We start from the raw sequence: 16,196 nt of genomic DNA on the forward strand, positions 1-16,196 counted from the left end.
TGGATTTTTGATCCAGCAACACTCAAAGAAGGCATCGTCCCAACACCCAGCACAGAGATACATCTGGCTTGTTCTTTTCCAGGGGCTGCACACTAATTTGACTTGTCCCCTATGGATGGGCTTCTAGATTATTTCCAGTTTTGACAAGCGATGCTGTTAAGGACCTTCCTTATACATACCTTTGCTGAGTCAAAGGACACGAGCATTTTAATTTCAACAGAAACCACAAGTACCTTCCAGAGAGGTCACCCCAAGTTAGACTCTTTCTCCACACCCTCACTATTATCACAGATGGTATCAGCCTTAATTCATCTCTGCCTTACTAACAGATGAAGTTCCTTTTATTGTTTTCTTTTGTATTTTAAAAACCACAAGTGAAACAGAATCTTTTCATCTGTTTAAAAGCCTCTTGTAGTTTTCCTAAGAATCTTCCTGGGAACTCCCAAAGTTCCTTCTTTACAACTAAGACATTATAGATGACATTAGAAGAAGGTGTAATATGGAGCTGACCTACTTCCTAAAAGGTAATGAAAGATGAAGAGCAAAAGAGCTCAGGTGTATATATCTAGCCATTGACGTGACACAACACCAAAGGACATTAAAAAGCCCTTAGGGGCTTCCCTGGTGGCGCAGTGGTTGAGAGTCCGCCTGCCGATGCAGGGGACGCGGGTTCGTGCCCCGGTCTGGGAAGATCCCACATGCCGTGGAGCGGCTGGGCTCGTGAGCCATGGCCACTGAGCCTGCGCGTCCGGAGCCTGTGCTCCAAAACGGGAGAGGCCACAACAGTGAGAGGCCCGCAAAAAAAAAAAAAACAAAAAAAAAAACCCTTAGAATTGTAAAAGGGGAAGAGTTTTAAACTCCTATTGCAGCAGGGCATTTTGGAAGTCAGTTTCAGCTGAAGACTCACAAGAACTGAGGAAACCATGTCACCAGTAGTGGTGAAATCTGTGGCATTCTCAGGCTGCAAGCTTGACGGCAAAGCTGAGCTCCAGCCAAAGTCAGCAGAGGGTCACAGCACCTGTGTCTCTGCCCCAGCAGCCAGGGGACCTCAGAGGACTCCAAGCCCCTGGTATCCAGGACAAAGCGTTAGTCTAATCACTGGAAAATGCTCATGTTTTCTAGAATGTCTTCGTGCAATATTTACATGTGCCTGTAACAAGGAGCGGGGGGGGGGGAGGAGGGGGGAGCAAAACCCAAAACCACCTTACCTCGGGGGCCGAGCAATGCCTGGAAATAGGTACTAAGTGATGCATCAAAGTGTTCCATTTTAAAACCTATTAAGAAAAAGAGACATTGATTAAATCTCTACTCAAAATGCTTTTTGTATTTTTTCATAAAACAACAAGAACAAATTCTTTTCAGGGAACATGCTCTGGACAAGGTTAAGTTCCTCATGTTCAAACAATTTCTTTTTAAACTCACGAAAGTAACTTATGGGCTAAGTTCTAATTTGAAAATCAAAAGAAAAGACACAATCCCGTGAATTCACTTTATAAATGAAGCACCAGTTTTCTGTGCTTCTTTTCTCAGCTCTGTAAAAACTCTCTCTGTGAAGCTGAAATCTCAGTGGGGAGAAGGATGGAACTGGATAGAAAGGAGGCAGACAGGGAAGAGCCCTTCGGGGCAAATAGGACCGCCACAGGGAGAAGACAGTTCCTCTGCTGGGTACTTTTATTAATTACTGTCTTAACGTACTCACGTCCATAGTAAAAAAAATTCAAACATTTAAAATGAAAAGCGGAGGTAAGAAAAATCTCATCACTTTGCTCCAACACAATCCCTCCACCCCACTGTTAGAAGAAGCCTACTGGTACCATTTCTTGGGTATACTTCCAGAGATTTCTCTCTTTTGAGCACAAAAGAAGTCATGCCAAATGGGAGTTTTTACAATTGTTGGTCACAACCCATTAATAGATGATCAAGTCAACTTCGCATTAGAAATAATAAACTGATCATAATAATCACAGTGCTTTGCCCTTAGTGAGAACGAATACTGTCACGAATCTTCAGTGTTACTGTACCATACTTATGAGTGCGATGTACTCAGCTGCGATGTGAAATATATTCTTACCGTGGTAACTGCAAAAAAAAAAAAGGCTTGGAAAAATATTGCTGATTGTTTTCACTGACATCTTGGAGATGATCTCCTATCACTGGTTACAGACCTACCTCCATCTTTAAGACTTTAAAACTCCCTATTTTCCCCCCATTTAAGATTTACATTTACAGGGTAGCGAAGCATCTTTTCATCTGTGTATTGACTAGATTTTCTATACTAAAGTTCGGAGGCATATGTTTAACTGTCTTGGTCATTACTCTCATAGAAATAACCACAAATATTTTTGCTTCCAAGGGCAAAGGCAAAATTGGTTTCATCAACTAGGCAGTTAATCATTTGCCATCGATGACACCTTGAAAGCAGCAGCGACCAGGGTTCCGTTCCAGCATCTGTCCTGCCCTGGGGAGAGACTTGCAGGGCGCGGACTCCCTCAGCCAAGAAGCCACCAGCTCCCACACACCAAGTGCCAGCAATTAGATACGCCACCTTTGTCATTCAACAGTTACACAACTAGGTAGAAAAGCGTGACAGGCTGGCAGGTGATTAAGAGGCTCCACGTTGGGCTCCTTATCAGACAATTTGGGTTTGAAACCCATTTTTTCCACCTAATAGTAATATGGCCTTGGACAACTTATTTAGCCTCCTACCTGTAACATGTGGGAAATAATAATTGCCCCTCAGGCTGTTAAGAAGAGCAAATGATCTAATACACCAATACGCCTAAGGTCCTTAGAGCAGTGCATGGCGCGCAGAAAGCCCTCCCATAAAGGTTTCCTGCTGTGTGTCTGCCGCAGGGTCCACTCCACAGTGGATACCACCAGCGTCCGTGTGCCCTGCCCACTAAACTCCCACCAGTGAGCCCACAACGTCCAATGCAAGTCCTAACACCCCCAGGGGGCAGCAATGGAAGGTGGGACAGTTGACAACATCTCAGGAGAGAGGCACCTGTCAGCGTGAAGCATTATCTGAGCATGAAAGATGAGGCTGAAATGAACGTACTAAACCTACTGTGTACAAAGGATTGTTGAATAGGGAAAAACACAAAGAGTTCGCCTGGAGGCCTAGAACGGACTAGATTTTCACGATGGGGGAGAAGGCACGTGCTGAACACCAAAACCAACCGAGTTTGCCAACAAGCAGATGTTGGAAATGATGCACATACGCATTAACAACAAGCTGTAAAAGTCCTAGCAAGTAACAGCATTCTGGGATCCAACGTCGGGAACACACCTGACGGAAACAGTAAGAACACCCTTCTCATTTTTATCTAAGAGCTCTTTCACGGGAGCCTGTAACCAGTTTTGGTTTCTATGTAGGGAGGATGTAGAAAAGCTGGAAACAGAAGTAAAGGAATGCTCAAAAATGACAGGAAACAGACCTGTGGGGTGGAGGTGGGGGGAGAACATTCGTGGACTTAGGGAAAAAATGAGGCCCAGGAATGGGTATAAATGACCCATCGTTACAAAGATGACAACGCTGACATCATGGCAACAGAAAAGCAGCCTGGCTAAACACAAGGTAAAATTTCAGTCCAATCGCACTGAACCCAGCAGCAGGCCCCCAGACGAGACTATGGGATCTAGTATGTGGTGATACTGAAGACTTCTGTTACAGGCCATCTGTCCTGAACGATCCGAATCTGAACCCGTCCTGAGCCCTGCAGGAGGTGGCAGCACAGGGGCTCATTCTAAGACGGAACATCTCCACACGCTTCTGTCAGGAAGGGCCCAGCTGTTCTTAGACCACATTTCTTCTCAGCTTGAGAATTCTCTCAGGCTTGCAGAACTTTTCACCATCCAACTTAGGAACACGTGAAAAAACTAGCCGAACAATCACAACAGTAGTAATTTTCAGAGAGAGTTGCTCATAATTCCTGAAACGTCTATGTTGAAAAGGGGGAACATGAGGCCCTAACCAGCAGAGTCCCTGGCCGGGGAATCGGAGGCCTGGTTGTGGGCTGGACGCGGCCACGTTCATGGCTTTCCCCATCCTCTCCCCGGGCCACGCCCATGACTGGACACGTCCCGTGACCTGCTCAGAAGGGGCTATTTTTACACTGGTCACCAGGAGGCTTCTCCAGCAAAGGTTTGCTTTCATCATCTCAGCACAGTTCTGAGTTCCTGTCCAGCCGGCCACACGTCCAGATCCCTTAATACCATGGATTCATTTCTCATTCATACCACACGCTTACCAAGCACCTGCCCCGTGCCAGGAGCAGAGGCAGGACGGCCCTGACGGGTGCAGCAGGGAACAAAATTCCAGGCTGGGCAGGAACACACACGTAAAATATGGTATGTTAAGTGACTGTCAGCAAGAAAAAATAAAGCAGGGTAAAGGGGATGGGATCACGGAGCGAAAATTTACTTTGGAAAATGCAGTCGCCACTAGGAGAAGGTGACCACAGAGCGGAGAGAAAGGGCACTCCAGTTTGAGGGCCAGCTGGGGGCAGTGGCCTGGGGCCATCTCCCCTCTGTCCTCCCCTCCCCGCCCACTGGGGTTCACAGAAATCAACCCCACGGCGCGGGGAGCTCGTGGCCACCGGCTAGCAGGGGAGGCGGCTCCTTAGCTGCACTCACACCGGTCCCCGCGTCCCCTTCGCAGCTCCCCGTCCCCTTTACAGCTCCCTGGCTGGCCCGCCTGGCAGGAACAGGACAAAAGGTCCCAGCAAGTGAACTCCTCCCGCCAGGCCGGCCCGCCCTGCTGGGCGAACCACGCACTTGCTGAGCAGCCTGTGGGCTGAGCTGTACTCTTTTGTACTTTTCTAAAGGAACGGAAGAGGCACGGGGCCCTGCAAAGCCCTTGACACTCTGCCTGGCGATCTGGGATCACGGGAATGGCATGACCCACTTTGCACAAGGTGTCCAACTGCACGGCCAGGTCTGTGGCCTGCCTGACTGTGGCAGATCCCCATCTTCCAAGCTGCACGTGGGCTGGGAACGTCACTTCTTAACAACCAGGCAACCTACTGGCAGCTTGGGCGAGCTGGGCCACTCAGGCACACAGCTGCTCTGGACAATTGTACTAGCAGGGACCAAGCCCATGTGCTGGGCCCATGCAAGAGGAGCTCTGGTCCTGAGTGCAGCCAAAGAATAAGCCATTCTTTGATGTGACTGGTTCCCCACACTCAGACAGGAAAAAGGGAGAGTCAGCACCTCCCAGGGGCCAGATCACGCTGACACCTAGCAAAGCACTGCCTCCCCACCCTCTTTAACCAGGAGTCTCTGGCACTCGCTCAACCTACGGGGCCTCCCAGAATGACAGGTCACGACAGGGAGTAATCAGATACATTAAGGAAAATTCCAACCACAACAGCATCCAAAAGCTCTTCACGAGTTCAAGGGCCACACACAGAAAATGACAACAATGAAAACAGGATAAGGGTAGAGAACACGGGCAGGTAAATTAGAATAGATTTTAAAGAACTCCTCTGTACGCACATTTCCCAAAAGACACTCTTAGTTGAAAGCCACTTCCCACTATCAAATTCTGGAGTGTTTCTGGTAACCATGCAGCTGTATTACAATTGTGCCTCACCGTAAGTATCTCAATAGAAGAAATGATTAACTAGGGCCAGTAATTACCCTGTATTAAAAGAGGATGAGAGAGCATTCAGTACACCTTCATCTAAATCAAGGATTAGTTCTGTGATGTGGCAAGTTCCTGGCACGTGTACTACGTATTTTAGGGTTGAGGTGAGCCTCAGGCCTAAATTCAAGAGAAACGTTCAAACTACCACAGCTCAGAATACACAAACCTGGAAATACTGATGAAAACAGGGCACGAAAGGGCAAAACCCGAATCCCCCAGAGAGCCGGGCTCCTGTGGAAGACCCATCTGTCCGTGAGCTGGCTCTCCCCAGGAGCAGGCCCAGGTGAGTCATCTGCGTGAGGCCCAACAAGCATTCGTTTTCACTGTGATCTAGTATCACACAGAATTTGCTGGAGGCTCGAAACAAGACACAACAAGCTCTGTGGCAAACCAGTGCCCCCCCTCTCCACGTGGCCCCCAAGAGAGACAACAAACTGTGAGCAAACGGGGTGGTGGGGTGAGCACAGGGAAGGTCGCTGGGGTTAAGGAGAGCTGCTCCCACCGCGATTCTCAAGATGAAGTTATTGGTCTTGGTAAGAACGCAAATGCTGAGCCTCTTGGCCATTTATACCTGGAGCAGAAGAAAGTGAGAAAGCTACTGAGCACGTGGAAAGTACTGAGATCTTAAGGCAAATTTGTTTTAAAGGATAGTAAGATTTAAAAAAATTATAAAGGAAGTTAATTACCTAAAGGAAGTTAATTACCTAAACCCACAACCAGGCTGTTTGCTGACTCTCAAGCTTAGCAGTGACGATTGATTTTCAGGGTCAAGCCCTGGTTTTTCTTGCTGCCAAGGCAATGGTGGCAGGGAGAAGTCAGCTTGCTTTGAAAGCCCCCTTTCCTGTGAAATCAGTCAAGTCACATTGCTTTTGGTTTAAAGATGTGTTTACTGCAGACATTTAACTACTGTTAGCTTCCTCATCGTGTCCCGTTTTATTTATTTATTCACTTAGAATTGTCACAGTTCATCTAAAAATGAGTCAGCTAAACTGAGCTTCCAGCTCCAAGGGGTCAGGAGGAAATCTCCCTCCACTTTCTATTCTCCAACCCATTCATCCCCTTAACAGTCAACTCCTGTTAAGCAGGCATGGGAACATTCCAAGTTGCTGCCAATAACACAAAACATTAAATGGTGCTTTAATTTGGTAGTCACAACACTGTTTCTTGAATTTAAAAAGGTTTTTCTTGGTTGGAGAAAATCAGCTTGGGAATAAGAGGAGGAAAATGACCACATCTGCTCAGAAATGTTAAAATATACAACTGTCATAGAGACCCTAAGGAGAAAAGCATCTAAGCACTAACAAGCTTCCAGATATGAAAGCAAGTTGACAAGAGAATCCCTTTAGAGTGCTGGCACTTAAAAAGAAGATAACTCTGGGGCTTCCCTGGTGGCACAGTGGTTGAGAGTCCGCCTGCCGATGCAGGGGACACAGGTTCGTGCCCTGGTCCGGGAAGATCCCACATGCCGCGGAGCGGCTGGGCCCGTGAGCCATGGCCGCTGGGCCTGTGCGTCCGGAGCTTGTCCTCCGCAACGGGAGAGGCCACAGCAGTGAGGGGCCCACGTACCGCAAAAAAAAAAAAGATAACTCCGGATTAAATCTTGGCTCGGGAGAAATTATCTGCCACATCAACAGATAATTGATGTGGTCCTCTCATTCTGACAATCCAGGAATCTGTGCTTACTCTCATTCCCCCATAAGCTTCTCATACTTTCTTACCCTCATTCTAAGGGCACATCCAACTCGCGTTAATACTCTGATGGAGTCATTCTCTCCTACTGTACAGCAAGCACGTGAGAAAGGACACAGCTCTGGCTGGGCTTCAGGCCAGTCACTGCAAAGCTGGGGCACCGCCAGGCACCACCAAGTCCTGCTATAGGTCAGTGCTGCGGTTAAAGGCTGAGCCCCTCATTCTGGTGTAATGGACAACTGGGGTGTGGGGGGGGGCGGGGACTGTAAATGCTGCCACACTCAAGTTTTCCCTTATCCAAAAGTTAGATGAGACAGGTTGAAAGGGAAGCCCACGTCACCTCCAACTCCTTGGTCGCCACCAGTTAACTGAAAAGCACTATTCTAACCATTGCCGAAGGACATTCTATTCTTCTAAAGCGGTGGAGGGTCACACCCACTCTGTTCTTAAATGAATCATCTGTGGTCCTTCCTCCCTGTTCATTCTGTCTTCCACCTTTTCTCCAAGTCCCAGGTTAGGTGTCAAGTGACTCCCCCTTGGCCTCTAGGGGAATTCTTATTCAGAGCTAAGGAACAGAACACATCATTAAAGTTCTTCCCCAGTAAAGACCCCACACACCAACCCACTTACCCCACAAGCATCTGGAGAGGGGTTCACTGTAGAAAATTACTCTCGGACGACTCAATTCTCATTTGAAATCAGAATAAAAAAACCAGTGACATTTGGCTTCGGTTGAAGCACACTGTCATTTGGAAGAAGACGAAGTGAATATAGACACAGAAAGCCCCTTGCCGGTGGATGAAGGCCAGACTGCTGTGGACGGATGGAGAGCTCTGCTCCCACAAAGAGCTTTGCTGACAGTAACTCATCGATCCACACGAGGCGGTGAGACAAGGTGAAAGATCCGAGTGCCGGGGTCAGGTCTTCCCATGACTGGCTTTATTTCTGTGCTCCTGGTGATGCTGAGAGTGGCTCCCTTCATGCTACCAGTCGTCGGAAAGGCAGCTGAATATTTAACAAGCGCCTGCTATGTGCCAAGCAGTATGCAGTACTGCTCGTTAGGAAAACGACTGACAGAGACAGACATCACTCTGCCCTCCTGAAACACAGTGGTTGGCAGTGTGCAAAGACCCTGTGGCGAGCACTGGGCAGGAGCCCGACAGCCAGGGTTCCAGCCCCTGCTCCACCACTTACTAGCTGTGTGACCTTGGGCCAGCTACTTAATTTCCTCACCTGTAAAAGAAGGGCCATTGACAGTGCCTTCTCTGTTTAAATGAGTCAATAATATACGTAAAATATTTACAATATTTACAATCATGCATGCACACAATAGATGCAAACATATCTGTGTTATCATCATCATTACAAAGACCTCTGGCACTGACCAATTTCACATTCAATGTTCATGAGAGTTTTTGCTAAGCCATAGACTGGGGTCCCCTGCAAAGTCCATGGGCAAGGAAACCTGCCCACATCCACACCTCACAGCTCTGGCATTCTCTACTTTGGATGGGATGACATAATATGTGCAAATCCAGGAGACTTTTAAGTCTCTAGATAAATTCTCTGGAATGTTAAGGGGACACTGGTCACTGACTTCTGAGTGGAAGAGAAGATCAGTGTTCATACCATCAGCACAGAGCAGAAGTCAGTCTGTACCTGACATGACTTTTGTACTCCTAGCAACTAGCACATGGTAGATGCCCAATGAGTTCATTCATTTACTACAGCTGCAGAGGGGGCTGAGATGCCAAAGGTCACAGACTTTGGGTGGAGCCGAAGTTTGAAGCCAAGTCTCCCACCCCACAACCTACCTCTCTTAAAATACCCGGTATGGCCTTTCAAGGGGCATGTTCATAAGATCATTGTGAAGAGGATGGTGACAATATGTATGAGTGGTTTTGAGTTCACACAGCTTTATCCATGAGAATAAATGCAGAATTAATTTTAAATAACACTATCAAGTTAAAAAACAAAAACAAAACCAGTTGTATTCACAGTGGGATATTACTCAGCCATAAAAAAAGAATGAAATATTGCCATTTGCAGCAACATGGATGGATCCAGAGATTACCACACTAAGTGAAGTAAGTCCGACAGAGAAAGACAAATATCAGATATCACTTATATGTGGAATCTAAAACATAACAGCAATTAATTTATATACAAAACAGAAACAGACTCACGTAGAAAACAAACTTACGGTCACCAGAGGGGAAAGGGGGGCGGAGGAGGGATAAATTAGTACTACGGGGTTAACGGATTAACGGATACAAATTACTATATGTAAAATAGATATGCAACAAGGATTTACTATACAGCACAGGAAACAATACTCGGTATCTTATAATAACCTATAAGGGCAAATAATCTGAAAATATATAACTGAATCACTTTGCTGTACACCTGAAACTAATACAATATTGTAAATCAACTATACTTCAATTAAAATTTTAAAAGATCAGTTGTAGGGACTTCCCTGGTGGCACAGTGGTTAAGAATCCGCCTGCCAATGCAGGGGACATGGGTTCGATTCCTGGCCCGGGAAGATCCCACATGCCGCAGAGCAACTGAGCCCGCATGTCCTATAGCCCACGCGCTGCAACTACTGAAGCATGCTTACTTGAGGGCCTGAGTGCCACAACTACTGAGCCCGTGTGCTGCAACTAGTGAAGCCCACGTGCCTAGAGCCCGCGCTCTGCAACAAGGGAAGCCACCGCGATGAGAAGCCCGCGCACACAATGAAGAGTAGCCCCCACTTGCTGCAACTAGAGAAAGCCCTGCGCAGCAACGAAGACCCAATGCAGCCAAAAACAAACAAAATGAAAAAACACAAAAACCAAAAACAACCAGTTGTATTCACTCATGATGCTTGGTAAGAGAGATCTTAGGAATCTCCATATTAAGACCTATTTGGGAAGTCAGTGGGAAAAGGGTGGCAATCCTCCTTGGCCTCATTTTCATACGCCCATCATCACTTCCACCATCTCCATCAGTGATAAAATTATAGGCTTCTGTTTAAAGTGCTGTGATTGTCAGTTATACTGTAATTATCTGCTCATTTGTTCATAAGCCCCATTAAGCTCCAAGCCTTCAAGGGCAGCACCTCTGATGTTCCCATCTGTGCCTTCAGAGCCTGGATCTGTGCCCGACAGACTGCCGATTACTGGCTGAGACTATGAATGAATGAATGAATGCCTTCACGTCTTTCAGTTTCACATCAGTGGGTCTTCCAATCTGTCCGCATCTCACAATCACCTAGAAGCTTTAAAAAACAGATTTCTGGGACCCACTCCTAGAAACTGATTCAGTAGTCAAGAGGCTGAGAAATTTGTTTTTTTGTTTTGAAAAGTTCCTCAGGTAATTTTGATGGGCAGCCAGGCTTCTTTGGGAACTACTGCTGTGTACATAGCTGGGCTTTGGGACTAATGAAATCTGTTGCAGACAGTATCCATGTATTGTATTACAATGACAAGAGTCTAGACTAGGACAGGGGTCAAGGACAAAATGTTTTTCATTCCTACAAATTAGGCTACAATTCCCTGTTTGCTCTAACTCCACCAGCCGGGGTGGGGAACAGGGGGTGGGGGGGAATCATCTCTTAAGCTGAAATAAACCTCATTAAGTCAGAGATCAGTTCTCCTACCTTTTAAACACAGTGTTACATAGCACATATAACATAGAGCCAGCAGGCATTAAGTAGTGTAAGCCCTTCCTCCACTCTGGAATGTTGTTGTAAGGAATACAACATAATATAAGGAGGGACCCCTTACCCTCTGTCAGCGCTTCCCAGGCTGACAGGTGTCAATGGAGGCCAGGCCTGTAAAGCACAGCGAGGGAGGGTCTATCCTGCTCTGTGTCACCCCCAGCAGCTGTTCTCGGGACACAGGAGGGATTTAGTAACCGCAGGCTTGGTCATACCAAGCTGGGGACGTGTGAGGTACCACCAAGTGGCTGCCAACGCCAGAACTCACAGCACATACCTGCCCACAGCCAACTGGACGTGCTGCTTGGAAGGAGGCAAGGTGGACGACAGGAAGCATCCGGGCACTGGCCAAGAGGTGGGCTCTGGCTCAGGCTCCGTTATTATCAGTCCTACACTGAGCCACTTCCTATCGGCTTCAGTCCCTGGATTAGAGGACAGAGGTGTCTTCATGTGAACTTGGCATCTGTGGAAGGCAGCCTCTAAGGTGGTCCCCAGGGATCCTCTCCTGCACTGGACCAGGGCTGTGTGTAGGGCCAGTAGAACACAGCAGAAGGGATGGTGTGTCACTTCTGGGATGAGGTTATAAAAGCCACTGTGACTTCTTCCATCATGGTCAGTATGCTTCTCACATGACTAGCTTCGGGGACGCCAGCTGCCCTGTCGTGAGCCATCCTATGGGGGGGCCAAGGCAGAAAGAAACCAAGGCCTCTGCCAACACCCGAGTGAGTGAGGAAGCAGACTGCAGGCCCACCGGCACCTCAGCACAGACCCTGAGGCAGGACCACCCAGCTAAGCCTCTCTGGGTCTCCTGACCCTCAGGGACTGTGTGGGATAATACATGTTTGCTGTTTAAAGCTGCTGAATTTTGCAGTAATCTGTTACTTAGCAATAGACTAAAGTAACAGGTTGCGGGTGGTTAGAGGGGGCTCTTCAAAGCCAACTCCCCTTTCCCTTGCTGGCTTTCTTGCTGCTTACTACACTCAACCAAGGCACCAATTAGAAGCACGGCCCTAAAAAATAAAAAATAAACACACACACACCCCCTTGATTTAATTGGAACGGGGAAGGAAATGAAAAGGCTTGTAATCGAAAATATAGAATTTGGTTATAAAAAGAATATAACTTTCATCTATAGTCTGAAGCTTAAGACAAGGGAGCTAACATTTATTGAGCGTCTATTACATACCAGATTTTCAAAGACTCAGTAAGGAATTATCCCGATTTTCCGGATGAGGAAACTAAAGTTCAGAGACTTTAAGTAACCTGGCCAAACAACAAGCAGGTCCATTTCGTTATCTGCAGGTTTATATGACTTAGGGTGGCCAAGTGTCCTGATTTATTGGAACTTGGTTTCCTGGGATTCAATATCAGGGGAAAAAAAAAAAGCCAGGCAAGTCCCAGGCACACTGGGAAGAGTTAGTTACCCTACTATGTACAAATCTTGTGCTCTCTGCTAACTACTACACAGAATTTTTTTTTAAGTACATTTTAAAGCTATCATTTTGGCAGCTTGTGATCTGCAATGACATTTTTTTTTTTTTTGCTGTACGCGGGCCTCTCACTGTCGTGGCCTCTCCCGTTGCGGAGCACAGGCTCCGGACGCGCAGGCTCAGCGGCCATGGCTCACGGGCCCAGCCGCTCTGTGGCATGTGGGATCCTCCCGGACCGGGGCACGAACCCGCATCCCCTGCATCGGCAGGCGTACTCTCAACCACTGCGCCACCAAGGAAGCCCTGCAATGACTTTTGAAATGTCACCTATGAAAATGGAAACCACAAGCCTTTCTAGCCTTTACCCACAGTATCCAAGAAAGGGTGTTTTTTTTCCCCCCGAGAATGAGTAAAACAATTGCTGTTATGATAAAAGCTAGCAAGGAAATTTTTCAGCCTCAGAGTTTCTGCAATTGGGTCCCCAAAGGATGAGTAGGTAAACCCCCACCCCGCCCAGCTTCCTGGGCCCTCACTGAACTGCATCCAAGTCAGGGGCTCTGGCATGAGGCACAGGCAGGGCTACAATCTCCTCTTCCTCTACAGAAGCCCAGAGACAGCCCACTGACACCACTGGGAAACTCCATATTAGCAGTGCCCGAGGGCTTTCCGTAGCTGGTAGGTCAGGTGGCCACCTCTCAGCAAGGTAGTGTTACTCCAACAGCTCTGGCCCTTTCTCTCTTTTAGAAAGGTCCATATGACACCCACTAGGAATGCTATCATCATAAAGAAAGACACAGTTGTTGGTGAGGATATGGAGAAATTGGAACACTCATACATCATTTGGGATTGTCAAATGGTACATTTGCTGTGGAAAATCGTTTGGTAGGTCCTAAAAAAGTGAAACGCAGAGCTATCATATGACCCAGCAATTCTACTCCTAGGTATATGCCCAGAAGAAATAAAAGCCTGTACCCAAGTATTCACAGCAGCATTATTTATATTAGCCAAAAAAAGGGGGGGGAGGGGTAAAAACCCAAATGTCCACCAACTGATGAATAAATAAAAGGTAGTACATCCACACAATGGAATGTTTTTCAGCCATAAAAAGGTATGAAGAACTGATACACGTTACAACATAGATGAACCTTGGAAACATTATGCTACGTTAAAAAAGTCAGACACAAAAGGTCACATATTACATGATTCTATTTTATAGGAAATGTCCAGAATAGGCAAATCTATATAGACACAAAGTACATTAGTGGTTTCCAGGGACTGGGGGAGGGGAGGACGGGAAGTAACTGCTGAGGTGTATGGGGTTTTTGAGGTAATGAAAATGCTCTGGAATCAGATGCACTTAAATTAAAAATAAACATTAAAAAATGAGAGATACTTAAAAAAAAGCTTTTAAATTCTGCACACTCAAGCTCACTTGTAGAAATCCTTATACTAAGGAAATAAAAGCAGATGTGCATTAAGATTTAATTATAAGATTGTCATCAGTGATATAAGCAGCAGAAAAATACCCATCTGAAAGTAACTTGCTAAACAAATTATGGGACAGGCATACAAACAGTATGCCATCATTAAAATAAAGTTACTGGGCATTTATTCCAGAGAAAAGACTGACATGCACACAAAAACCTATACGTGAATATTCACAGCACCTTTATCTATTATAGCCCCAAACTGGAAACAACCAAGATACCCTTCAACAGGTGAATTATTAAACAAATAGTGGTATATCCACACCATGGAATACTTCTCCGCAACAAAAGGAACACACTTCTGATACATGTAACAACCTGGATGAATCTCTAGAGACTTAGTGGAAAAAAGCCAATCCCTTTATATAACACTTTTGAAATGACAAAATTATAGAGATGGAGAAGAGATGAGCAGTTACCAGGGGTTAGAGATGTAGTGAAGGCAGGAGGGAAGCAGATGTGGCTATAAAAGGGCAACATGTGCTGATGGAAACGTCCTGTATCTTTTCTGTAACAATGTCAGCAACCTCATTGTGGTACCAAACTACAGCTCTGCACCATGTTACCAGGGAGGGGGAACTGGGTAAAGGGTACTTGGGATCTGGGATCTCTGTGTTATTTCTTAGTTACGAACCTGAAATTACCTCAAAATAACAAGTTACATTAAAAAAAAATCCACAAAAGTGGAAAACAAACCAATAACAAGACTAAGCATTTGACTTTTTAAAAAATTCTATCTCCTCACGCCCCCCTTGCACCTCCCACTAACACACAGTTGTGACTTTCTGGCATCTGTTAATGAGTTCTGCTGGAAAGGAATAGTGTGAACTATAACCTCATTCATGAAAGCTTAACGCTTCACCTAAATGCTAGAGTTTTCCCTACTTTAATTTTCAGAGCTGTCTGATTTAGCCTCCCAGTAAACGCTTATTTACCCAGACTACTCAGGCGACAGGAATACTGTTTGACCAGCCTAATGTTCTGATTGACTTCAAGGGACCATACCTCTCACATAGGCCAGTTTTCAGAGAGTAAGAAAATCATTAAACGTATCAAATAAAATCTTCCCGAATAAAATCAAAGCTTTGATGATTCAGGGGCATTCTGTGATCTTGAAGTGTTCCAGAGTCTGAACCAATCCCATTTTACAGAACCATGGATGGAGCAGGCATAGATAATTGGGATAAATCTGTAAATCTATTCCGCCTCTCTGGTTTAAATAAGAAGTTCCTGCCATCCGTTATCTCCGTGCCGCTTTCTATTGTACACAGAACATAGAAAACTTTAGGCATCATCAATAGTTTTGAGTTGTCAGATTCTAGATGTTTTTTTGATAAATGAAAAATATGAAGAAAAGCTTACTTCATTATGAAAAATAAAAACTGTTTTCTTCTACCTTTTGGGTCACTTTCTTGTCAATCCAATGAAAAACAGAAAGTGGCGAAGAAGCACTTTTATGAAGTGGAGGAGTCCTACCGTTCTGTGATTCCGGTTTCCTGGGTGTGTGCAGTGTGGGCACAAGTTGTGCCCTGCAGGGGGCCTTGCTGCCCTCAGGACGGGAAGGAGCCTTCCACGCCCACAGCTGCCCAGAGCACAGACACTGTCTAGCAAGGGCTGCGGGGACTTCTGTAACCCTCTCTCAAAATTCTCCAGTAAGATTAGATCTCTTCCTAGCAAAGCTTTTCTCCTTTTCACCTAGTGCTACTTTCAACAACTGTGCCACTGTGTTTAAAACCCCCTTGACAACCATTAAAGGTGAAATAACTGAGAATCAGGCCCTAAAGTGATTACATTTTAGTGGAACTCCAAGTAGTTTAGCAAGTCACATTAATGTAAATGAATATTCTGACTGGCTGATAACAAGAGTTTCCCTTCATTTCAATTCTCCCCAAGTACCAATATCCAACTCCAAGCTGTCTTAAAAGCCATTTTGCCATAACAAAACGAAGAAAGACAAGCCAGTGGTCAAATTAGCATGAAAATTAGGTGCCCACCTACAGCTGGAACACCAAGGAAGAGACACTAACAGATCTGAAAATGAAAATTAAGGACACAGTTATTAGGAGGAGCAAAAATATTTACGTATAGAACTTGTAAGGCACTGCAAAGTAAAGGAGCTCTTACCGTGGAGGATTCCTGGACTGAATGTCAATATCATGACAGAGTATGAGTGTGTTTCGTGTTTGGTAATTGCAATCGTTGCTTTTGTTGTGGACATCCATTTACAATGCTTGGTG

The 16,196-nt window shown here is 45.9% G+C and overlaps 1 protein-coding gene across 2 annotated transcripts in view; it reads right to left on the reverse strand.

The window, feature by feature from the left end:
* ELOVL5 (ELOVL fatty acid elongase 5) overlaps positions 1-16,196 on the reverse strand; it is a 69,943-nt gene that overhangs the window by 24,222 nt on the left and 29,525 nt on the right. For both annotated transcript variants that reach the window (XM_060163114.1, XM_060163113.1), the window contains exon 2: positions 1,209-1,274. In XM_060163114.1, the coding sequence (XP_060019097.1) occupies positions 1,209-1,266 (58 nt within the window). In that variant the 5' untranslated portion in view covers positions 1,267-1,274. The remainder of the gene's footprint in view (positions 1-1,208; positions 1,275-16,196) is intronic.

This window comes from Lagenorhynchus albirostris, chromosome 10, assembly GCF_949774975.1.
Source record: "Lagenorhynchus albirostris chromosome 10, mLagAlb1.1, whole genome shotgun sequence".
Taxonomy (NCBI): domain Eukaryota; kingdom Metazoa; phylum Chordata; class Mammalia; order Artiodactyla; family Delphinidae; genus Lagenorhynchus; species Lagenorhynchus albirostris.